The sequence below is a fragment of the Stigmatopora nigra genome, chromosome 3 (assembly GCF_051989575.1).
Source record: "Stigmatopora nigra isolate UIUO_SnigA chromosome 3, RoL_Snig_1.1, whole genome shotgun sequence".
Lineage (NCBI taxonomy): Eukaryota > Metazoa > Chordata > Actinopteri > Syngnathiformes > Syngnathidae > Stigmatopora > Stigmatopora nigra.
In genome coordinates, this window is record NC_135510.1 from 2,017,381 (window position 1) to 2,043,687 (window position 26,307).

At 40.0% G+C, this 26,307-nt stretch overlaps 1 protein-coding gene across 5 annotated transcripts in view; it reads left to right on the top strand.

Annotated features, from left to right (window-relative positions):
• The window catches only part of LOC144194291 (uncharacterized), a 91,616-nt gene that overhangs the window by 34,909 nt on the left and 30,400 nt on the right, over positions 1-26,307 (top strand). For all 5 annotated transcript variants that reach the window (XM_077713242.1, XM_077713240.1, XM_077713241.1 and 2 more), the window contains exons 6-8: positions 19,688-19,934; positions 20,836-20,956; positions 22,631-22,767. In XM_077713242.1, the coding sequence (XP_077569368.1) occupies positions 19,688-19,934; positions 20,836-20,956; positions 22,631-22,767 (505 nt within the window). The remainder of the gene's footprint in view (positions 1-19,687; positions 19,935-20,835; positions 20,957-22,630; positions 22,768-26,307) is intronic.

A 26,307-nucleotide genomic window follows, 5' to 3' on the forward strand; every position in this document is an offset into this window, starting at 1 on the left:
ACTTACATTCTGAGGAAAGCAAAAAGATGAAGTATCGACTTGTCAGTGAATGTAGACCCAAAAGAAATTCAAGTATTCTAGGTTGTGACTGCCATATAAATTACCAAATTTTCTCGCATATTAGCCACCTCCACATATAAGCCCTACCCTTAAAATTGCCTTAAAATCATTGAATTTTACAAGATGACGCCATCACGCGGAAGCCAATGGCATCAGCTCAGTCCACTTATTGTTTTTTGTGTTTTACAGCCCCTCTATCTTTTTTTAATTACATTTTAATATTTCTTTATACATTCCTTTTTACTTTACTTTGTACTTTATACGTTTTACTTTAATGTTTTTTTACAACTTTCTTTGTTCTGTTAGCCTGGCTTCTTTCTGCTTTCTGCTACTTCTTTTTTGGAACCATTCAGCCATGCCTACGCTGTCATACACGGGACTAGCTGTTACAATACGTGTACACATGTGTTACTTTGAAGGGAAAATCTTCGTACGTGGTATTTCTGAGATACTTTATGAATCGAAAGGATCGTTTGCTGGATTGCGCATTCCTAAAGGGTGTTGCTTGCAAGTAGACAAACTAAAAACCGAAGTCACGTTAGCAGTACAACCAGAAAGTGTGTCCGTAGCGGTCTAGTAAGTATGATAGATCTGAAATACAACTTTAGGAACAGGTTAAGAAAGAGTGAGACCAATTTAATAGGAAAAAGTTTTATTACCAAATTGCAAAGTGGAGAGAGAGAGAGAGCTCTAACAGTGGAGTCCTGTTCTCTCTCCGAACGAACAGTGGGTCCGTCTTCATATAGGAAAAATGGTAATTTTCCAAGACAGCGATGTAGGTTTATGTACACAAACTTTAGGCTGATATGGTTAGACATTTGCAGGGCTAAGTTTTATACAAACACAATATTTTTTATAGCTTACACAAAATGCCACGGCATTACATCACGCGATTTGAATAAACAATTACTAAGCGAGTTGGCCACATCACACAATACAAGCCAACAATTTGGCAAGGCCAGCTAGTTAGCCTATCTTACATTTCGCGATGCGAGCAAACTATTGCAAGGTCAGCTAGTTAGCCTATCTTACATTCCACGATCTTAACAAGCAATAGTAAAACCAGTTTGGCCACCTGGCTTGACATGAACAAACAATTATCAAGCCAGTTGGCTAGTCTATCCCACATTGTCATCCCTAGGTAAAATGGCGGTGCCCTAAGCGGGCAATGTCAGGGACAAGTGAGTGTTATCATGTTCAGATAAATTATTTTTTCTTGAATTTCATTGATAGACGTCAAAATAAATTTTGTTAAGTGTTTTATTGGTTTATCTTTTCTGTACTTTTAAATAAATCATCGTATCAGCCGCATTGTCTTGCTTTATGGCATTTCGTGCATGTCAAGTCTAATTTGTGCGCATATGAGCCATATTCTCGATTCAGTCATCACCTTTTTTGCGACATGTACGGCAAAATGCGAGAAAATACGGTATTTTATGTCATTGCCATCTGTAGGACAACTCTACCCTAAAATGTAATATTGAATGACACCTTTGAAATTTTTAGCCTGTGAAAGATTTGAATGCTCTCTTGGGGATAGTAGTCAATGGCATTTTTGTGTTGTTTTATTAACGTATTTGCAGTATCTATGAATCAAAAGCCTTTATTTTCATCATACACAGCTGCATATGATCAAATTGGTGGTGCTACTTCCCAAAGTGCATTTTCCCAGTAAAAAAAACAAGACTAAGTAATATAAAAATATAAAAAGTCACATCCTGGCACGGTAAATTCTAAAATATTGCACAATCTAAGATATTGCACATTTTTATTGCACAAGTTATTCCACAAAAGGGATTGTGTGAAGCACCTTGTTGTTTTTCAAATTGATTGGAATAGTTTGGGGCATTATATGCAGCTAATTAGTTCTGACATTTTAATCTGTTACACACAGAACATTGGCATCAAGTAAGTGGTTGCTGGTCAAACAAACAGGAACACAAGCGGGGATAAAAGGGTCAGATTGTGATGTTCTTTTTGTCAATTTGTCCTTTTCAAGCTAAATGCACTCACTGGCAATTACTGATCCACAAACAGAGACTCCAAACAGTTGGTTCATAATTGAGATCATTTAAGCAGTGGAAGAAACAACTTCATCCTTGTCGTATATTCAGGAGAAATTTCTCACATGATGATATGATGGGTGTACCGTAAGTATTTTATCTTAATTGGGCGTCCTCAGAAGGTCGGAGTGGGTGCAGGTTTTCTTTCAAACCAGACAAAAGAACACATTTTGCAAGTGCAATCAGTTGATTACAATCAGGTGTTACCTATTTTAGAAGACACCTCATTGGTTAAAATGTGGGCACTGGATTGGTTGGAACGAAATCAGCTTTAGACTCCCGATGTGAATCACAGCTTTCAAGTCGTTTTAAAAGAATAATCCTCAAAAAATGATTCGCTTTGCCTTTCTTATGTACAGACTGTTACCATTGCAATTTATTTGTTCCAAATTTGCGCATATCATTAATGTATTTTAAATTTAAAAGTTATAAAAGACAAGGTGCCTCACGTTATGTCCAATTTTATGGAACAATACAAGAAACTGTCTTTTGAATACATGAATACAGAGTCTAGATTATAATGACGATGAGTCTCTGGGTGAGTGCATTGGGTTTTAAACTTGTATAGCACTTTTCTACCTTCAAGGTACCTACTCAAAGTGCTTTGACAGTATTTTTTCTTTCACCCTATTGACGTTACCTCCACAACACAGGGTTCAGTATTTCACTTAAAAACTCTTTGACAGGGTCAGGGGAGGGGGAGGGGGGTCGTAGTAGCACAACCTCCAGGATACGGACCGACTACGCTTCCACTGAGCCATTCTGCCCCTCACTGCAGCTAGCATTTTACCCTCTCCTCTCACTAGCACCCAAATTTGCTTTGCACTGCATGTGTCCTAATGGCTCAAAAAGTCGAGTACAGAGCGTGTCAAAAAGCTGGCACAAGTAAATATAATGAAAACGACTGGTGGAATCAGTTTACATAGCACACTAGGTGTCTGATTTTAGATATATTCCATTGTAAAATCTTTCAAACACACATCACACATCTTTCTTGCTATGGTAATGTATTCTAGTCCCCCAAAAGAACTTGGCATTATACAGAGCTCCTCTTGCTGTAATCCATGTCGTGAAAAGCCGGTTATGGTGTGCAACAATACAAAGGTACTTTCAGCTTTTCATCAGGTATACTTAGTGGTCACAAACATGTCTGTTCTTATCTCTCATTGACAGCTCAACCATGCAGACACAAACAAATTCATGTTCTCTGTGTGAGTTACCTGGTGGTCCGGCGGCTGAGTGGTTAGGGCGTCGGCCTCACGGTGGGGGTTCAAATCTAGGTTGGTACAACTGTGTGGAATTTGCATGTTCTACCCGGGCCTGCGTGGGTTTTCTCCGGGTACTCCGGTTTCCTCCCACATTCCAATGACATGCATGGTAGGCTAATTGGACACTCTAAATTTCCCCTACATATGAGTTTGAGCGTGAATGGTTCTTTGTCTCCTTGTGCCCTGTGATTGGCTGACCACCAATTCAGGGTGTTCCCTGCCTCTGGCCTGAAGTCAGCTGGGATTGGCTCCAGCACCCCCCGTGACCCTAGTGAGGATAAAGCGGTTCAGAAAATGAGATGAGATTCTAAATACTAAATTCTGTTTAGCAAATCTAAAATCTTTGACTTTCACTGTAAGAAGTTTAAGAGTCGTAATGGCTATGTCTCAAAAGTGAAATGAGCTTAGCATAAGTAGAAAGGCAGAAGTGACTCCAATGCCATCAGTAGGGAATAAGGGTGTTGTTTCACTTTATACGTGCTTTCGTGTAAATGCACCCCCCCCCCCCCCAGCAGTCCCACAATTCTTGTGTGTTCTCACCTTCTTTTTTCTGTTAGCTAGTTTATCTTGTGCAAGATGGAGTTCATGAGAGTGCAAAGTAAATAATTTATATGGGTCTAATAGGTTAAGTTCTTTGTTAGACAAGATGGAGGTGTGATCTGCAGGAAAAGAAGGAAAAGTAGGCACGAGTAAGACGTGACATGTATCTTGAAGAGATGAGTTTTCAATCCCCACCTGTACATAAGCGGTGACTCTGCAATCCTGAAAGAGATAGGAAGGTCATCCTTCCACTGGGAATCAGGGGGAACAAAGTCTCCAGCTCCATGAAGCAATCACTGTAGAAAAGAATGAGCTAAGCTGCTGGTTTGAGCTGATTGGCTGCTGTTGGCTAAATAGGGAACAAAGACCTATGGGAAGTGTGTAGTTTAGGCCTTTCAAGAAGTTTTTTTTTATTATAAAATATCAGCATGGCTCATTCACCTAGCTATCTTTCTTTTTAAATCTCAAGACAGATGCTTAAAGGCTTTAGATGAATTGTTGAAGTTTACAACACAAATGCTATCACAGAACATTGGACTGGAAAATAGCGGATTGAAGTTACACTGAAGAGTGCGACAAGCAAACACTGATGAAATTAATTATGAGATTGGAGGAGATACCTGATGCCCTTGTATACACGGCTTTCTTTTCAAGATAAGCAGGCATGTCCTCGCAGAACTTCTCCAAGGGTGTTTGAAAACTACGACTGATTAAAAAAAAAATAAACATCACAAATGATTGTGACTATTCGAACAAAAGTCGTAAAGCGAGCAGCCTGATACTATTAACATAGCCTACTACTTTTTGTGTGTATTTCATGCTGATTCTTCCATGAATTTTTCCAATCTGGACAAATTTAAATTGTGAAAACTGTAAACATTTCCTCTCATCTGATCTCATTTTCTGAACCACTTTATCCTCATTGGGGCCACGGGGGGTGCTGGAGCATATCCCAGCTGACTCCGGGCCTGAGGCGGTGGTCATCCTGAATTGGTGGCCGGCCGATCGCACGGCACAAGGAGACGGACAATCATGCCTCATGTTTTTGGAATGTGTGAGAAAACTGGATTACCCAGAGCAAACCCACGTGGGCCCGGGAGAACATGCAAACTTCAGACTGGTGGACCAACCTGATTTTGAACCCAGGACCCCAGAGCTGTGAGGCCGACGCGCTAAGCGCTTGATCCACTGGGCAGCCAAGTCAAAACATATGTCGTGATTTTTATGTATTTGTTGTCTTTCAATAGGGCAAACCTGTTCAGTTCCTTTGCATTGTTCGCTGGGACAGGCTCCAGCATCCCTGCGACCTCAACAAGGAAAAGTTATTTTGAAAATGGATGGATCATACTACATACAGTATATTCTGTAAATCTATATATTATTTCAACAAGCTTGGATTTTATAATGGCATTTTTATTTTCAATGTTTTGTGCCTGATAACTTTTAGGATTGCAGAAAATAGTCAACGTCTCTGAGGACACTGGAAAACTTATAGTCATCGCTAAATGACAGGCTTATAGCTTATAACAACATTGAACGGGTTAGTTGCACACTTAATAATCAATGTTACACTTTTACTTACACATTAAGCATTTGTTCCTTTTGAGGACAAATGCCAGGCCACAAACTATACTACCCATCTCAGACACGGCTGGACCAATTTAAGACTCTGGAAAAAAGAAGAAAAGATTTGCGCTAATGCTACAGAAGCTCTGAATATTTATTCTGTCCTCAGTGGTGATACAGACAAACTCTGGTGATTGATTGCACTGCCCAACACAAATATAACTTTTAAACTCAGAGCTGACAAGTGCACTTGCCCTCTTGCAAAGCCCAATTAACGGCAGCAGCAGTGTCAGCATAACTCTTAAGTTTGATCAATTGATTCACTTGAAAACTTTTACATGAAAACAGTATTGAAAATTGGGGTGTACTGGACATCCAGAAGGAGCGCAAATGTTGCCCTGGGAAAACCGAATGTATTATAGCTTCTTATAATTAACTTTAGCTGCTTCCTTAGTCACCCTGATAGGAAGTACATTGTCAAATCAAGAATAACACAGAGACAGGTTGTCATTTTTTCCGAGTATTATAGATTCCAGAGATATTAATTTATTAATTTTCAGGACCGCTTATCCTCACAAGGGTCGCGAAGGTTGCTGGAGCCTATCCCTGCTCAGGCACCCCTACGAAACGTATGGAAAATGGATGGATGAATAATGTATTTTTTTTTTCACTTTCATTTCATTTTCTCCACCGCTCCATTCTTCATTCAAGTCCGGGAATAACATGCAAACTCCACACAGGTGGCATAACCTGGATTTGAACCTAGCACCCCCACTGTGAGGCCGACGCGCTAACCACTCAGCCGCTGGGTCACCCAAATATTTTCTTATATTAACTAAATTAAACCATACTCATCCGTAAGTGCAATCTTAGGATAGGAAAGCATTTAGCACATGGTGTTCTATGAAAAACAGATATCTCCTTTGCTAAATGTCTGTGGGCACAAATTTTGTTCTAGAATCACAGATGGTATTTTGCCTCCAATTGATTGAAAAATTCATTAAGATTTGCTTCCTTAAAAATATTACTTATAGGAAGGGATTATTTCACAGTAACAGGATGCTTTTAACACTCTTTTGTTTTGGTTACCATATACCAATAAATATGTCATTGAAAATGTTTTGTGACCCGGCGGTGAGTGGTTAGCGCGTTGGCCTCATAGCTCTGGGGTCCTGGGTTCAAATCCAGGTCTGTCCACCTTTTGTGTTTGTGTTGTCGAGCGAGTTTTTGCAGATTTATTTTCTTTAATAAAGAATATGTGAATTTCCTTTGTCTTCTTTAATAGTGGTTAAGTTTAGTGGTTAAGGTTAGGCAAACTATCTGGCGACAAAGTGTCCGTTCGACGAATTGTCCGTCGGCGAATTGTCCGTCGACGAATTGTCCGTCGACAAAGTTTCCAGTCGACGAACTGTCCGGCGACAAAGCGTCCGTTCGACAAACCGTTCGGGGACAAACCGTCCGGCGACAAAGTGTCCGTCGACGAAATGTCTAACCCTCTGTTTTTGATGTCTGAATGTAAAATTACAAACTGTACAAAGAGACTCCTTAAGTTCTGACTGAGTTCTGTTCCTATGCTGGAAGACAGCTAAAGACAATTAAAGTCAAAATGTACGTCAAAATACTGTTGTAAATAAAGTAAAATACATTCAGTTATTTTCAACACCACTTACCCTTGTCGGGAAGACGAGTTTCTGGAGGCTATCCCAGCTGACTTCGGGCGAAAGGTGATTACACGCTAGAACAGCGGTGACGAACACGTGGCTCTAGAGGCACGTGACTCTTGGCCAAAATGAAAGCGGTTCTTTGCTTCTTATCATAATATACAGTGGCTCTTTGCCTCATTTCATGTTTCTCTTATTTACATTCTCTCTTAAAACACATTCAAATTCACCAGGGCCCATTAAAAGGAAATGATAAATTATATTTCAAAGATAATTTGGCTGAATGGATTTTTAATGCTGCTTCTGACGGTGTGCTTCTTTGACTTTCTCAGTTTAAACTGTCAGTTGTAGGGCACACAAAGAGACAAACAGCCATTCTGTCAGGTTCGCCATTAGACAATCCCAAATTCATGCACAAAGAAAGAGGATTTTTTTGGGGGGATTTTCACAATCAAGGAGACCGACATTTGAGACGTTTATATACTCCGTTCTGACCTTTTCTATTGCTTTATTACATTTGGTGACCCTGATTATACATGGACGTCTCAAAGGGTTGGGTGGAAAACACTAGTGTGACGTCTACTGAATTGACCAAAACACGTCCACGGGACTTAAAACAGATGAGATCAAGAATCCGCCTGGAGCGTCCGTGGTGGAGGGCAGATGCAGCAGGTGCAGTGGTCAGGACGGGTTCCCAGTACTCCGAGGCATGCTGGCTCCTCTTTGTTTAGACTGAACAAGGCTTTCAGGAGCAACGCTTATACTTCATTGCAAGCAAGTATGGTAAAAATAATGTGCGCATAACTCAGGGTGAGCAAAGTGTTGGATTGGATTGGATAACTTTATTCATCCCGTATTCGGGAATTCTCGTTGTCGCAGTGGCAAGAAGGTCAGAATGCAGATATAGGAAAGGCAATATAGACATACTGTTTGAGTGCTGGGAGACAATAAAAAAGGTTAAAAAAAAAAGTAACTGTATTGGAAGTCCTACCAAAAAATCCACTTTATTTATTGAATTTAGTCAGTAAAGGCAAATGTTGGTTCTTTAATTCCATTTTTTTCTACCCCAGAAAGAAATTCATCATGTTTGTCCAAAGAAAAATAGTGAAATGCTATGGCAGCTCACCTCAGAAACCTTTGATTACCCAATTTCTCTCTAATCCCATGTGAGCTCACGCCATCCAAACCCTGTGATAGACAACCCATTAAAGAGTAAAACAACTTGCGGACTCTGCATTACTTCCTCACCTGCTTTCCTCCTCCTTTTCTAACATTTCCTATTACTCCCTTTAACTGCACTTTGATTAATTTCCACAAAACATGTTTATCATCCGCTGATGGCATTCATTTGAAGTGACGGGCACAATAGATTGTCTCCACCTCACAGAGCTGATTTTGCTTTGACTGGAAAATAGCATGAAATAAGTCATTGGCTATCTTCCTCCACTTTGTCCACAGATGAGGGTGCAGTAGCATGTACAAACCTGTCTCACTCATCTTCATCACATGAATGTAACACTCACAGACATAGGCAACAATCATCATTCATTCATTCATCTTCTATACCGCCCATCCTTGTAAGGGTTGTTGGAAACTAACCCAACTGTCTATGGGCAAAAGGCAGATTACACCGTAGACTGGTCCCCAGTCACTCGTAGAGCACGCAGACAGACAGACAACCAAACTGCCACCGAGTGGAAATCGAACCCAGACTGCCCGCACCAAAGTCTGGTAGAAGAACCACTACACCATCGGGTGGCTATAGGCAACATCATTTGCAAAAATCTGTTTGTTAGCCTTTAGTCTCAGATTTTCACAGTCATCATAGTTGCCCGGGGAGGGTTAGTTGGCCAGAGGAAGATTGCGATTATTCAACAAATGCCCTTAGACTCGAAATACAGTGTTCCCTCGCTACTTCGCGGTTCAGCTACCGCGGACTCAGAGCTTTGCGGATTTTTTTTGAAAAAAAAAATACAAATATTACATTGAAACAACATATTTCACAGTTTTTTTCATAACATTAATTTCACTCTCTCTTCCCGTATTCTATATGGTGTACTGTATACAGGGGGGTAAATTTAAAAAAAAAAAAAAAAAAAAATATTTTTTCAATTTAATTAAATTCAAATTAAGCATTTTTGAAGGGGAATCCCTACTTCGCGGAAATTCACTTATCGTGGGTGGTCCCGGTCCCCATTAACCGCGATAACCAAGGGAACATTGTACCGCATTTCTCAAATATAAGCCATATTTGTCGCTAAGAAACGATGTCTGACGACTAAGATGCACAATATTTAGACTGCACGAAACTGCAAGGTGACAAAAACACCGTAATGCAAGACAATGCGGCCAATACGGTAATTTATTTCAAAATAGAGAAAATGTAAACAGATAAAACGCTAAACAAAATTAATTTTGTCGTCTATGAATGAAATTCAAGAAAAAAATGAACCGTATCTTGTATAAAACCTGAAAAAACTCACTTGTGCCAGCCACCGCTTGCTCAGGCCAGACTCAAATAGCCTTTATAGATGTGCTTGTAGTGTTTACCATGTCAGCACATTCCAATAGTTGTAAAGGCTAATCGAAGGTTTTGCAGTCGATCGTTAAAATATCAGCCTGTATCTCTGCGTAATGTGTATCTCATAGTATTATTGCACCCTCAGATTTGGTAAAAAAGTAGACCGCTATGGACAAACTTCCTGGATGTACTGCTCCTGTGAATTTATTTGTCTACATGTAGCCAACACCCTTTCCGGATAAAGAAAGGAAATTATTGTACATTCGTGATAATGTAATAAAACAAAATTCCGCTTAGATTTTTTTCTTATTATTTCTTGTTTGAAAGTGACAGCTATTTCAGTAATATGAATCATAGACAGAATCGAGATATTTCGACATTAGAATCAATAAGTCCACCACAACATAGTAAACTTCTGGTAATAAAATTGTAATTTCTGTCATTAAGCATCAGGTTCTTGTCAAAATAGATGTATTTCTTTTTCAAGTTGAATAATTTGATATTTCGCACTTACAAAGGCAGACTTATATTAAATTCCTTATGATATTGACCCAAATAATTTGCAATCCAGCAGACGATCCTTTGGATTCATACAGTATGTCTGAAATACCACATGCATGGATTTTTCAAAGTAAGACATTGTACTTCCTATTAAAACCATGCATATGGAGGTGAAAATTATGAATCAATGGACGTCTTATATGCAAGAAGTTGTCAAATTCAACGATTTTAAGGCAATTTTATGGGTGCGGCTTATACGCTGGGGCAGTTTATATGCCAGAAAATACGGTAATATCGATATGACTCGATTCATTGTTCCCTTCTCCACCACTAACTGTCGCCTTCTCCAGATTTATATAATTCCGGCACAGGAACATGAATTGATGCAAACAGATGAATAGGTCCAACGCCTTCAAAAGATACCAATGATTATATGTTGGTTTCGAGACAAGTGAATAGAGTCACATTATTGGTGTTTTTATTGCATTTTGTCCGTGTGTTATTTCCATGAAAATGCTGAAACGCAAAAGAGCTCAAAGACAATACAAAATTCAATATCTCTCTAAAACAGAGGCAGCAACGACTCACTAGTGCATCAGCAGAATCTACAATACGATTACCTGGAGTCAAATGGCTGTGTTGGCGAGGAGTACCTTAAAAAATTATAAGGGTAGATTAGAACATTATATATAATATTAATCCACACGTAATAGTACAATCATCTATGTCTAAATGAACTGGGGCTCAGCCAAAATATTGCAATATGTATACAATCCATACATAAAATATATCATATAACTGCATCATATGCCTAATAGGTTAATCAGAAGTGCAAAGGGAATTTCTTCTTTACATTGAGATTTATTTTCTTGCTTAGTTATGACTATTGTCATCTCACACATTTAAAAAAAAGTAGTACGATGTTTTCTTAATTTTTCTGGGCACTAATTATCTGTATATTTTCAGTTATTTTAATGTGCACCTCTGGGCGGCCCAGTGGCATGAGTGGTTAGCGAGTCGGCCTCACAGCTAGGACTGGGGTCCTAGTATCAAATCCAGGTCACGTCCACCTGTGTGGAGTTTGATTGTTCTCACCGGACCGATTCAGGGTGTACCCTGCCTATGGCCTGGAGTCAGCTGGGATAGGGTCCGGCACCCCCCGCAACCCTAATGAGGATGAAGCGGTTCAGAAAATTAGATGAGTTGTGCACGTCTTTTTGTGTACTAGCAGTCTTGAGTGTCACTCCTCATAAGCAATGTGCTCCATCAAGCCTTTAGGCAATTCAGACACATGAAAGGGCTGTTTTGTATAAAACAAAATCATTAAATCATAAACATGACGCATGAAGAAAGGTGGGGAAAATCCAACTCATTCAAAAGCCATCAAGTAAATTGCTGCCAGATCTCATGCAACACTGGACAGTAAATATTTTGACAAAGTTTAATTACAGCAATTAGTTGTGAAACCTTGAGAAAATGGCAGTTAATGGAAAGGGACATTAGTTGCACATGAGTGCAATACAGTACAATCTGAAATATGACCAGAATTAAAATTAGATGCCATCAAGATGCACTAACAATGGTCAGGTGTGCCACGGGAAATAGCAAGAAGTCATACAATGTACAACATACACAGAGAGAAAAATTGATGTGAATATAACAAGATTAAAATCGAACTATTACAAGGTTAGAATCAAAATATGATGAACGTTAAATTACAGTATACTATTACATGATTCAAATTGTGAAACAGTCATTTTGTTGCTCATTTTTCTCTAACATGAACCGGTTGTTGTTTGGTTTTTAGGGCATCAACCTTTGCCGAAGTAGTCTGTGTGAGCACAACATTTTTTTGCGTAATATTAGGAGATTTAAGTAATATTCGGAGAAAAGTCATAAAATGATGCAATTCAACAAATTACATTGTGAACATTGTGAAAAATTAGATTTTGGAAAGGTTTTGGAGGTTTATGTGTTTCCTGCTGGTAAAACTTTGATGAGAATGACTATTGTTAATATAGGCGACATAGTTTAAAATTAAAAGATTTTCAGATGGTGGTGTCTCTTGAGATTTTTTCAATGCAAAAAGTGTACCGCAGCTCAAAAAAGATTGGGAAACACTGCAGTGCACTACACATCATAATTGAGTACATCCTCTTTGATAAGTAAAAATGTAATTGAAATCTTCATTAATACAAGAACAGTTTATACAATTTCAACATAACAGCATTGTACAATGCTTGCTTGACTCACCATAAACATTGGGTTGTCGGTAGATTCTAGAATACAAAACGAAATTTCATCACATCTCATTTTCTGAACCGCTTTATCCTCACTCGCGAGGGGTGCTGGAGCCTATCCCATCTGACTTCGGGCCAAAAGCGGGGGTCACCCTGAATCAGTGTCCAGCCAATCGCAGGGCACAAGGAGATAAACAACCATTCCCGCTCACACTCATACCTAGGGGCAATTTAGATTGTCCAATCAGGCTACCATGCATGTCTTTGGAATGTGGGAGGAAACTGGAGCACCCGCAGGAAACCCACGCAGACCCGGAGAGAACATGCAAACTTCACACAGGTGGACTGACTTGGATTTAAACCCAGGTGCTAGCCATTCCTCCGCCGGGCTGCCACAATATCAACAATTTAATGAAAATGAGTCGTGGTTAAGATGAGGACAAACCCTAACCCCTGACAAAAGCTGCCATGTTTACTAGTTTGAACTCTATGACTTTTAAGGACATCAGCAAGTCTTAGAGGCAATGAATGAACATGTTCCTGACCGATTACAAAATCTATCTGTGATTACTACACCCTGCATTGCACCTCTAACCATGGCGCATGTTTACAGATTATTTTACAGTGTACTTTTCTCTTGCAAAAGTTGTTTCTGAAAGAAAAACAAAGTTTTCCAGTAATATCAGTTGGTGTTTGTTCAGTCATGACGTGCACGGTATTTATGAATGCCCGCAGAGCAGAAGACAGCCAGTAAGTCCTTTGCTAAACTGACACCCTGTGAGCTGTAAACTCTTTCCTCCGTTAGGTCAGATCCACCCTCTCATCGAACCGTGTTCCAAACAGCCTGAAATATGCTGCCACTAATTACAGTTATTAATTGAAAATAGGAAATCAATGGGTCTCAATTAAACACAAATGGGCATGTAGGTTTATGGGTCAATTGTCGCCTGACAGTGCAACTTTGTTCTACATAGTTTAGAGGGCAAAAACCTGAATATAATTTACAAACAATTCATTTTTTGTTTTGTTTTATGAGCTGTTAAATTATACGTTAGCTATAACAGTTTGCGAATGATGTGTTAAACTGTTGATCATCACCCGGCTGTTTCTTTAAAAAAAATATTGTTTATTAAGTTTTCAAGGGACTGTCGTAGTCTAAAAGTCAGAAAAATAATCCATCAAAGTATGGCATGTCTCCTTGAATAGAGAGCTGAAAGGAGAAGTAATTAATTGCATGGCGACCATGGCTGTAGGAACTAATGTTTTCTCCCTTTTTAACCCTTCCTCATAAAGTGAGTTACACTGTTCAATATCAACACATATGATATCCTTCTCACTCATTGATTCCTAAGGATTAAATGATAAATATTTTTTGTACTTTCTTCAATTCTTTTCACATTATGCACACTGATATTTAAGCATTACAGTGGTACCTTGAGATATGAGCTTAATTCGTTCCGGGACTGAGCTTGTATGTCGATTAACTCGTAACTCAAATGAACATTTCCCATAGAAACGAACTAACAACAAATTAATTTGGTCCAACCCTCTGAAAAATACCCAAAACAGGATATTGGTTTGGAAAAATATTTTTATTAGTTCTAATTCACCATTATCATTAACAAAGTAAAACATAACTAGTGGTTTAATAGTACTAAAAGATGGATTTCACGGAGGGGAGAAAGACGGACAGACAGAGAGGGGAGAGAGGGGGGGACTTATTGCACGGCAACATGCTCGTAACATAAAAAAAATTAAATGAAGCTGGATTACGATGCAGACACACTCAAAAATAAATAAAATCTAACTTTACACTAAGATTTTTTAACCATATGATTTGTTATGAAGATCGTAGTTTGTCTGCGTTCAAAGCTTCGTGTTAATCTGGTTTCAAGAGGTATATTGAAGACGTTGGAAAGATACACATACAAAGCCTTTTTCCGAAATAAGCACGAATTGAAATCATTTGTCCAAGTAAAAAAATGGGCAGCCCAACAACGTGCCGTTTGAAATACAGCCAATTTCAGTACCTTCTGTGTTAGAAAGAGTGAATGAGTTGTGAAAGGACCCCTTGGTTATGGCAGCTCTATTGTATGTTTTCGTATTAAGAAGTGGAATATGAAGTTTTGTGGTCTCCTTTTGAAGTCACTTATCCCGCCTTACAGCATCAACAAGAATTTCTCTCGCGCAGTCAAAAAGTTCCAAAATTTAAACATGGCGCTCGGTGTGCGTCGCAAGTCTGCTATTGGTCAGCGTCACTAACATCCCCGACATTTAGCCGAAATCCCTTCCACAATGTCTGAGACAGATACTGCCTCTATCTCTCTGTGTTTATCGTTTGCTCCGTTGAGAATCTTGTGTAATTAATTCAAAGTCTATAAAAATAATTTATATTGCCTCCCATATGACGATTTTTCCTTCTTATATTCCTTATATATATATATATATATATATATATATATATATATATATATATATATATATATATATATATATATATATATATATATATATATATATATATATATATATATATATATATATATATATATATATATATATATATATATATATATATATATATATATATATATATATATATATATATATATATATATATATATATATATATATATATATATATATATATATATATATATATATATATATATATATATATATATATATATATATATATATATATATCTGATTACCTTTGCTTTGATAAAGATAAATAATTTCACCTTTTTTTTAACCACTATTTGCACACATGGAAGAAATGACCAATGTTTTAAAGCATAGAGTAAGTGTAGGACTGATTTACTGAATACCATTTTTATTGAGTAAGCTCTTGTCAAAGAGTATTATTCTGTTCTTATTTTACTGAAAAAAAGTTCTCCTTAGTGCCAGCAAGTTACTCTTGATCAAAGTCATTAGTCACTTGATTTGGACTCTTTGCTGCTGAATAATTGAGGCTTTGAGAGGATAAAATATTTGATGATGCTGGCTCATGTGTTAAGTGTAATAAAGAGAATTCCCCTAACTGAGAGAAAGAAGGAAGATCATGAGAAAAAAGATGAAGGAAGGAACAGGAAAGAAAATAGTAAGATAGAGTAATCCTAAATTTCCCTTGTCTTTTCTGAGCTTTATCCAAACATTCTATATAACACGTACAAGTACACCCTGTTGACCCCTCATTGGTTTGTTTCAACTCAATTCCATGAAAGATTGGTTTTTATCTTAGATACTTAGCACGCAAACTCTCTGTACGTTTACTCCCTTGTTAAGACTAGAAATGCACCATTCTGTCCTGAAGGTAACTCTACCTGATGCATGCAACCACAGCAACAAATGAGAAATCAAATTTTAGCAAAGTAGTTGATTTAGGGTAGTTCTACAGCTTTACCTGTTGAGGTTCCTGTGGGCATTTTGGGTACTTATGAAAGTTTGTTTTTGAGTTAAACACGGCTTACCTGGATTCCTTCCTGCATTACGGCCTAAAGTAGGAATGGGTTCAATTGTTGTAATATACTCTACGTTGCTGTAAATCCATCTTTTGTTGGGGGAATCATACCTAATAGCTAATACTAAGATGGCTGGGGAGGTGACTTGTAAGTGGCAACTACTTACTTTGTTACACTGACAGAGTCATACAGCAACAGCAATGAAACAACAGACATTGACAATCGGGCGGACAAGGTGGGCTTTATTGACTGACTGGTTCACAGTAAATTTATTGCTCATTAGGCGGGAAACTATTTTCATTGAACAAAGGAGACATTTCGGTATTTACGAGGGCATCCACTTGCACATGGCACATATTCATTATTGAATTGAATAGCGTTATGCGATCATAACGCTATTCAATTCCCGGAATTGGAACGCTATTCAATTGACGGAATGGGTTAGGATCCAGTCACGGTTAAGCGATAACTTTAATAACTTAGAAGGGATATTATAAAACAACGAGGACTTGTGAAACGGAAAACGACACCAAACTGGAAACAGGAGAACGAGTGGTATCAAAGAGAAAGGTAGCGTGACTGCATGGCTACTGAACCAACGCAATGACATCCAGGAATATACAGGAGTTTACAGGACACGATCCGACAATGTTACTTAAACTAATTGGTGTTTAAATACAAACTCAGGAGGTAATCACAGATTGATTGCAGCTGCTCTGCCTTCACGGCAAGCCAGGAGGGACAAACGGGCCGCTCATGTCAGTACCTCCCCTCTAAGGGATGGCTTTTAGACGTCCTAATGCCGAATCTCCAAGAAAAACGAAAAGCAGGCAGGGATGGCGGCCAGCCACCTCTACGCCTCTTCACCGGCTGGCACGGACGCTCGCCGGACAGACCACTTCCTCGCCTCGTCAGGCAGGAACTTGTTGGGCAGGAACTAGGCAGGCAAGAACTAGGTAGGCAGGAACTAGGCAAGCACGAACTCGGCGGGCAGGACTTAGGCAGGACTTAGGCAGGCAGAAACTAGGCATAAAGGAACTAGGCAGGAAGGAACTAGGCAGGGAGGAGCTAGGCGGGCCAGTCGGCACCAGAAGCCTGGTTCGTGGCTTCGGCACGGGTGCGACTTGCAGCCCAGGTGGCAGAGGGAGTATTTTGCGTGGCTTCGGCACGGGTGCGACAGGCAGCCCAGGTGGCAAAGTTTGCGTGGCTTTGGCACTGGTGTGATTGGCACCCCAGGTGGCAAAGGGAGTATTTTGGGAAGCTTGGAATGGCGTGGACAGGCGAGATCGAGCGAGGAGCTTGGACGGGCGAGGTCGAGCAAGGAGCTTGGACGGGCGCGGTCGAGCAAGGAACTTGGAGAGGCGAGTTCAAGCGAGGAGCTTGGACGGGCGAGATCGAGCGAGGACGTTGGTCAGGGGCTCGAGCCTCCTTCCGCTTCTCCCTTCAGCACCTGGAGATGTACTAACCGTTCATCCGCATGGTCGCCCAATATCAAATCTATACAAATTATTTATACTACTATGTCTCAATCTCTCAATTGTTCTTTTACCAGTAGTGGGAGCATTACCAGGGCTACGATTTAATCCAGCCAATCAGTAATGAAATCCGCCTGATTGCAACAAAAAAAAAAACTAAAATAGCTTGAAACTAAGGAAATTCCTGGCATTTTCACCCCATATTGTCCTGCAAAATTGTTTAAAAAAAATAGCATACAAAGATAAGGTAGGACCTACCTTATCTTTGTATGCTAATTTTTAAACAATTTTGCAGGACAATTCTTCAGCGCCACTTCAGCTCACTCCATGCTGACATCGCCCAGAAATTTCCAAAAGGGACTGAACTTCGCAAGCACAAGTTGGCCACTTTGAAAAGTCAAGCAGAAAAGCAGACACAGATTTTGCAAATACTTACGAAGCACTCGGAGATGGTAACGCTTGCATCGTGTCAACTGGCTTGGAACATTGCACGGGCCAAAAAGCCATACAATGAAGGGAAGTTCATTAAAAAATTCCTCGGTGACGTTGTTGAAATCTTGTCTCCTGAAAACGACAAACTAAAACGAATGGTATCAGACGTCCAACTGTCCCGCCACACTGTTGAACACAGAATATCAGACATTAACACGTCTATTGAATCATTGTTGCACTCTTACCTACAAGCATGTGAGTATTTTAGTGTTGCATTGGATGAGAGTTGTGACATACAAGACAAGCCTCAGTTCGCAATATTTGCACGGTCTGTGTCAAACGATTGTTTGTTCAAAGAAAAACTCCTTGATATTGTGCCATTAAAAGAAAGAACCCGTGGCATAGATGTGAAAGAAACAATGATGGCTGCATTTGCGAAAGCAAATCTGCCCATAGCAAAACTAACTGCAATAGCCACGGATGGAGCGCCAGCCATGATCTGATCATGATCCGTTAACGGGCTTGTGGGGCTGTGGAAAGCTGACCAAACATTTCCCGAGTTTTGGAATTTCCACTCCATCATCCACAGGGAGCAACTCGTGTCTAAATCATTGAATTCAGACAACGTCATGAAGCCTGTGATGGAAATTGTCAACTACATCCACACCCATGCGCTTAACCACCGGCAATTCAAGAATATCATTGCTGCACTGGACCAAGGGCTTCCAGGTGACTTGCCGCTGCACTACACTGTGAGGTGGCTATCAAAAGGCCAGGTACTCTCTCGCTTCTTTGAGCTTTTGGATGCCGTGAAACTGTTCATGGAAGAGAAGGACAAGGACTATCCCGAGCTCTCGGACCTCGAGTGGATTATGAATCTGGCCTTTTTGGTCGACATGCTGTGTCACTTGGACAGACTGAACCTGACCTTGCAGGGTAAGTTAAAAATGCTGCCTGACCTGGTCCAAAGTGTGTTTGCGTTTGTCAACAAACCGAAGCTGGTCAAGGCGCATATTCAAAAGGGAGATTTAACGCATTTCCCCACTCTGCTAAAAGCCACTAGCGCCGCCTTGAATAAGCAAAGAGCCAGATATGCAACACTGGTTGAAAACCTGCACAAAAGCTTTGTGGCCCGGTTCCGTGATCTACAACTGAAAAGGCCACAGATTACGTTTCTCGTCGACCCATTTAATGCTGAGACGGACTGTCTGAAATCCCCGCTGGTCACAGATGAGGCTGCGGCTGAGTTGGAGATGATCGATCTTTGTGAGGAGGATCAACTGAAACCTGCTTTAAGAAAAGGGACCATTGAGTTCTGGAAAAGTGTGCCAAAGGAAAAATACCCCAATGTCAAACGGGCTGCGCTTAAGATACTGTCAATGTTTGGGTCAACATACGTCTGCGAGTCTGTATTTTCTACCCTGAAACACGTGAATTCAAAGCATCGATCTGTTCTGACTGACACCCATGTGAAAGAATTGCTTTGAGTGGCAACAACGGAATACAAGCCAGATTTGAAGAGGATTGTTCAAGGCAAGGAATGCCAGAAGTCCCACTGAGTAAAATGCATAGTAAAAGAAAAACGCTATTGTAAATTATTATATTTTTGTTTCTGGACTTGGTTGAACTGAGAGTTTGTCTGTGTGAGACAGTGCATACAATGTTCATTGTTGATAATGACTGGCTTGTGCTGTTAGTATTGTAGAAGTCAATTTATGTCATTACTATGCTGGTGTGTGACATTTACAATAAATCTGGCTGAGCAAAGGTATGTGTGTGATGTGGCTCTTTGCGGTAACACAGTAAAAAATGTGGCTCTTGGTCTCTGACTGGTTGGCCACCCCTGAGGTAGGTTATGAATTACATTAACTTCTATGCTTCTTTCTGTTTGTATAGCTTGTGAAAGTGACTTCTGGGGTCCCCACTGCACTAACCGTTGTCAGTGTCGGAATGGGGCCAAATGTAACCCCATCACTGGAGCCTGCGTCTGCACAGATGGCTACCAAGGCTGGCGTTGCGAGGAGCTGTGTGAGACCAACTTGTATGGCAAGGACTGCCTGCTGGAGTGCCACTGCCTAAACGGCGCTACATGCCACCATGAAAATGGCGATTGCCTCTGTGCACATGGATACACTGGGCCTCTGTAGGTAGCTCTTCATGGTTTTCTGAGTCTTTAAATGAATTGTGGGGACTTTCTGGGAAAACACCTAGTACATTCCACAAGTACCTTTATCAGAGACTATTTAAACGTGTTCCTATCACTACAGTATCAACACTTGTATATCTCATCCCTCATCTCATTTTCTGAACCACTTTATCCTCATTTGGGAGGAGGGGGGCGGGGTGATTTGTCCGGCCCAGAGGCGGGGGACACCCGGAATCGGTGACCAGCCGATCGCAGGGCATAAGCAGACGGACAACCATGTACACTTGCACCCATACCTAAAGGAAATCAGCCTACCATGCATGTTTTTTGAATGTGGGAGGAAACCGGAGTATCCCACGCAGGCCCAGGGAGAACATGCAAACTTCACAGAGGTGAACCAACCTGGATTTAAACCCAGGACCCCAGAGCTGTGTATGAAGCGGTCGGAATGAGATTCAGCACCTGCAAATCTGAGACCATGATCCTCTGTCAGAAAAAGGTGGCATGCCCTCTCCGGGTTAGGGATCAGCTCCTTCCCCAGGTGGAGGAGTTTAAGTATCTTGGGGTCTTGTTGACAAGTGAAGGAAGAATGCAGCGGGAGATCGACAGATGGATCGGTGCCACGTCTGCAGTGATGCGTATTCTGTATTGGTCCATCGTGGTGAACAAGGAGCTGAGCCAGAAGGCGAGGCTCTCTATCGGTCAATGTATGTTCCCACCCGGACTTCGGATACAGTGGAAGAAGATGAGATGAGATGTGATGAGATTTCTTTTTAATAGTCACAAAAGGAATCACTTGACACTCGTGTGTTTTGAAATTCTACTTTGTCATTAAAAATTTGATTTATTCCGTTCAAATGTAAATTATACAAATTTAGCAATTTTTCTTGTTCCCTAGGTGTGAGAACCCTTGTCCAACAGGAACGCATGGTCCTTTGTGTGAGCAGAACTGTTCCTGTCAGAATGGTGGAACGTGCCATCATGTGACTGGAAAGTGTTCTTGTCCTGCTGGTTGGGTGGTATGGCAATCTATTCATTCCATGTGTCAAAGTGGCACTAACATTTGTTTTTTTTCCAAATATTTTTTATAACCTTGGTTTATATTGTACTGGCTTAGTACAACAACTTGCATTGAAAGTGCCCAGAAAGTCATATATTTTATGCTATTCAATTGGTCCTTATAGCTTTCTGCAAAAGTTTATTTCTTATTAATAGGCAGATGACTGAACCGGATTTCAATATTTAATCTTTTTGGTCTAATTTGCCATTGGTGGAGTGGATGTGTGAAATGCGGTGACTTTGACAGATTGAATAGGTGCGGACGACAGTACTATCATTCTTCAGACACTAAACTTCGCTATTCATTATTCATATAAAAATATAGGATTCACTCAGCACTTCCTGGTTCCAAAATTCTTAGATAATTTTCATTTATATTTCATAAAAACATTCATTCACTTGATGCAAATTCACTCACAGATTATCATTGTCTGGCGAGTATCTAGAGGCGATGCAAAAGATAAATACAGTCAGTTCAATAGGTACTCGAACACCCTGAGATATTGCAAGTTCTCTCACTTAGAAATCATGGAGAGATCTGAAGTTTTCATCGTAGGTGCATGTTCACTGTGAGAGAGATCATCTAAAAAGAAAAACACAGAAATCACAACGACTGTTGTTATTAACGATTTAAATGTGTGATTGAGCTGCAAATAAGTGTTTGAACAACTGAGGAAACCAATGTTAATCTTTGGTACAGGATTTTGGAAGACCCAGCCACGACCCATCTTCAGTGCCCTAACTGTGGGAAGGAGTTTTTTCTCCAAAATTTAACAATACAAGACCCTGGTCATCCTCTTCTTAATACAGTGCGGTCGTCCTGTCCATGTGCAGAAAAACATCCGCAAAGCATAATTATCCCACCGCCATGCTTCACAGTTGGGGTGGTGTTCTCGGGATGGTACACATCATTCTATTTCCCCCGAACACGGTTTGTGGAATTTTGAAGTTCTATTTTGGTCTTATCTGACCACAAAACTTTCTCACGGGAGACTCCTCTGTGTCATCCAAATGGAATTGTCAATGGCAAACATAAGACCTCGACATGTGATGGTTTAAACAGGGAAACCTTTCGAACTTCTTAGTCATGTGTTATCTTCAATCAGATGCGCCTGTTTGAGGTAGTTAGCAGCATAAAACACCTGCCCACCCCATACAATCAGTAAAACTCAAACTTGTAAAATGGCCAAGACCAGGGGTGGCCAAGCCTGGCCCTTGAGAGTCTCTATCCAGTGGTGCTCGGACTTTTGGTCGCTGGTCTTTTGGTCGCCGGTCTTTTGGTCGCCGGTCTTTTGGTCCCTTGTGGTCACCAGTCTTTTGGTCGCCGGTCAAATGGTGACAGAGAGTTTACTGTTGAAGCTAGCTCTCAAAATTATATTCATGAGAGAGAGTTTAATATCTAAGAGAGAGAGAGTTCAATATCTAAGAGAGAGAATTTAATCTCTAAGTACTGTTTAATATCTAAGTCGATTTGACCTGCGACCAAAAGGGACCAAAAGAGCGGCGACCAAAAGACCATTTGTACCTATTTTATACATGAAAAATATTGAAATATTGGCAAATGACTTCAGTGCCTCTTAAAAATATATATGTTTAGTTAACCAGTGTTTGATTTTGTCATTCTGCTTCCTTAGGGTCCCGTATGCGCACAGCCCTGTGAATTTGGTTCATTTGGCATCAATTGCTCCTTGGATTGCACGTGTCATAATGGAGGCCTCTGTGATCACATCAGTGGCCAGTGCCAATGCACGGCTGGCTACATTGGAGAAAGGTATAGTAAAAAGTATAGTACACAAAAAAAGTGATCTTAAAAGATGAGAGTATATCAAATAGGACATGAGAGTTCTATCTCGCTAATGAAAAGCCTCACTATTTACTTCTTGAAAATGCTGTCGTGTCGTGTTCCAAAGTTGGTCATGCTGGAAATTTGCAGAGGATAATAACATCATCAATTCATGTGATTTCATTTCATTTCCTGAATCACTTTATTCTCACTAGGATCATGGGGGGTGCTGGAGCCTATCCCGGCTGCCTTTCGTGCATTGGTGGACAGCCAATTGCAGGGCACAAGGAGACAAACAATCATTCATGCACACACATACCCACGGGCAATTTGGAGTGTCCAAAGAACATGCAAACTCCACACAGGTGGACTAACCTGGATTTGAACCCAGGAACCCCACTATGAGGCCTAAGCGCTAAACACTAAGCCGCCGGGCCACCCATGTAATTTAAATCAGTTAACTATTTTCCAACAGGAGAAAGCAGCCTCTATAGCACTAGTTACCAGGATTTCATTAATTCTACTCTAGATTGACGTAGTTTTGTCCATTTAACTTTGATTTTTAAGTTAGAGGGATATTGAAATGTTGGTAGATATCCGATATTTAGTGGATTATTCAAATTGACATTGATATGAATTGTGCAGTTGCTGTGTTTACATAAGAAGGACCAAAGCTGCCAAAATCACATTAAATAAATAGATTAAGTAATAAATCTGAAAATATGACGATTATAAAAAATAGCATAGGAAATTACATCAAAAATAGAAATACATACATGCAAAACAAAATATGAAAAGAAATATATATATATATATGTATGCATATATATATATATATATATATATATATATATATATATATATATATATATATATATATATATATATATATATATATATATATATATATATATATATATATATATATATATATATATATATATATATATATACATACATACATACATACATACATACATATATAAATATTGGAAATCATTATGAATACAAAAATAAAAATAAAAAATAACAATAAATTGGAGATCAATAAAAATAGTGGCAATAAATTCAAAAATGAATGTGAAAAAACAATTTACTAAGTAAATTAAATCAAAATATCAATCTATAATTAAAGGGTTTTACTATTGTAGCATTGAATTGAATGCGTTTGTCATTATACAAGTATAATGAAATTTAAAGCTTCACTATAAAGAGCACACGTAAATAAGTAGTCATAAAAAGATATATATCAAATAAAAATTAAGTTAGGAAAAAAATAGATCAACATACCTGTCATTTTAATAAAATTTCCGAAAATAAGACGGATATGTGAGGGAAAAAAATAAACACTACGGCCTTAGTGCTAAAGTCACCCTCTGCAGTCTGGGGAGAACATGAACTCCATTCAGTAAAGACCCACTTGGTTCTGAACCCTCGACCGCAGAACCATTCCAACAAATATATTAACCAGATATAGAGTACTCAATTCAGTTATTTGGTATTTGAGAAAATAATTTCTCAGCATTCACTGCAATTTTAGCTCAAAATAATGCTAATATATTGAAATAAAGAGCCACTAAATGTTAAATTCACAGTTTTTCCAATTCTGATAACCAAAACAAACAGTAAAGCCTCACATCCCTTCCGTTTTCCTCTTCATCCTTTTCTTGTGCCTTTGCCATCGTTACTCCCACTGTCGACCAAATTACACCCATTTATTTCAGGCCCAGACAGGTAAATGAACCGACAAGGAATAATTACTTGAGTGAGTTCTCTTCCATTTGGTTCACATTGTAATGGAATTAAAGAAGATAAAGAGTCTCAAGTCAGTCAATGTGATATGAAAGTGATACCACAAAGATCCTGAAGACAATTTATTCATTCATTACATTTATGAACTGCTTTATCCTCAGTGGGGACACGGGGGTGCTGGAGGCTATCCCAGCTGACTCCGGGCCAGAGGTAGAGGACACCCTGACACTCGGTGGCCAGCCGATCGCAGAGCACCATGAGACGGACAACCATGAACACTTACACCAATACCTAGGGGGAATTTCAAGTGTCCAATCAGCCTATCATGCATGTTTTTGGAATATGGGAGCCAGCCCACGCAGGCCCGGGGAGAACATGTAAAGTCCACACAGATGGACCTATCTGGATTTGAACTCAGAAACCCACAGCTGTGTGGCTGACGCGCTAACCACTCAGCCGCCGGGCCTCAAAGCCAATTTAATTGAGTGATTTTTCTACTTCTCTCTGTATGCCTCATAGCTGATTGGTGACCGACCAGTCGAGGGTGTAGTTTGCCAGTCAACAGGTTTAGGCTCCAGCAACCCTTTCGAGGATGCGCGGTATGGAAGATGAATGAATGAAAGAAACATGCAGTGAAATCATTATCTTCGAAGAGTTGTTGGCGGTTGTTGGCTAGGGGGGTCGATTGGGTAATTCCCCTAATGGCAAGAAGACTCATTCCCTCACAATTTTCTTGCATTTGGTGAGAAATATGATTACACTCGATGAAATGCACAGTTTTCTTTAAGTAAACCACTTACTTTTATTTTCTGTCTCACTTGAATTGCCAGGGAGGCCCGTTGGGCCGAGTAGTTAGCACGTCGGCCAACCTGTGTGGAGTTTGCATGTTCTCTGCGTGGATTTCCTCTGGGTACTCCGCTTTCCTCCCACATTTCAAAAACATGCATGGTAGGCATATCAGACACTCTAAATTGAGTATGAGCGTGAGTGATTGTCTGTCGCCTGGTGCCCTGCGGTACGGTGGCCACCGATTCAGGTTGTCCCCAACCTCTGACCCGGAGTAAGCTGGGATAGGCTCCAGCACCCGGTTTCCTCCCACATTCTAAAAACATGCATGTTAGGCTGATTGGACACTCTAAATTGCCCCTAATTATGTAAGTTTGCATGGTTGTCCGTCTTTTTATGCCCTGTGATCGGCTGGCCACTGGTTCAGGGTGTCCCCAACCTCTGACCCGGAGTAAGCTGCGATAGGCTCCAGCACCCACACGACTCTAGTGAGGATAAAGCGATTCAGAGAATGAATGAATGAATATCTCCATCGACTCCACATCATCTACATAACAAGCACTTTTTATTAGACACTCACATTCTGTACAATAATAAACAATGTAGGAACAGCATCACTTAGAGTAATTAGTAGAAGATTCTCTTGTTTGTACTTCTTTAATTTAAATAACGGTTGAACATTACACAGTGCCTAATCAATATTGCTAGTGAAGCCTACATTTCAATTTTGCAAAATCTGCACTCTTCCCTAGAAGTATCTGTTAGCTCTAAAATTATCCATAATTCAGAGCCTTACCTATGGCATGGTTGTCTGTCTTCTTGTACCCTGCGATTGGCTGGCCACCGATTCAGGGTGTCTCCTGCCTTTAGCCCAGTGTCAGCTGGGATAGGATCGAGCACCCCCCGCGACCTTATTGACGATAAAGCGGTCTAGAAAATGAATGAATGAATCAATATCTGATTCAGATAGATGGCCGTCATCTGCCTACT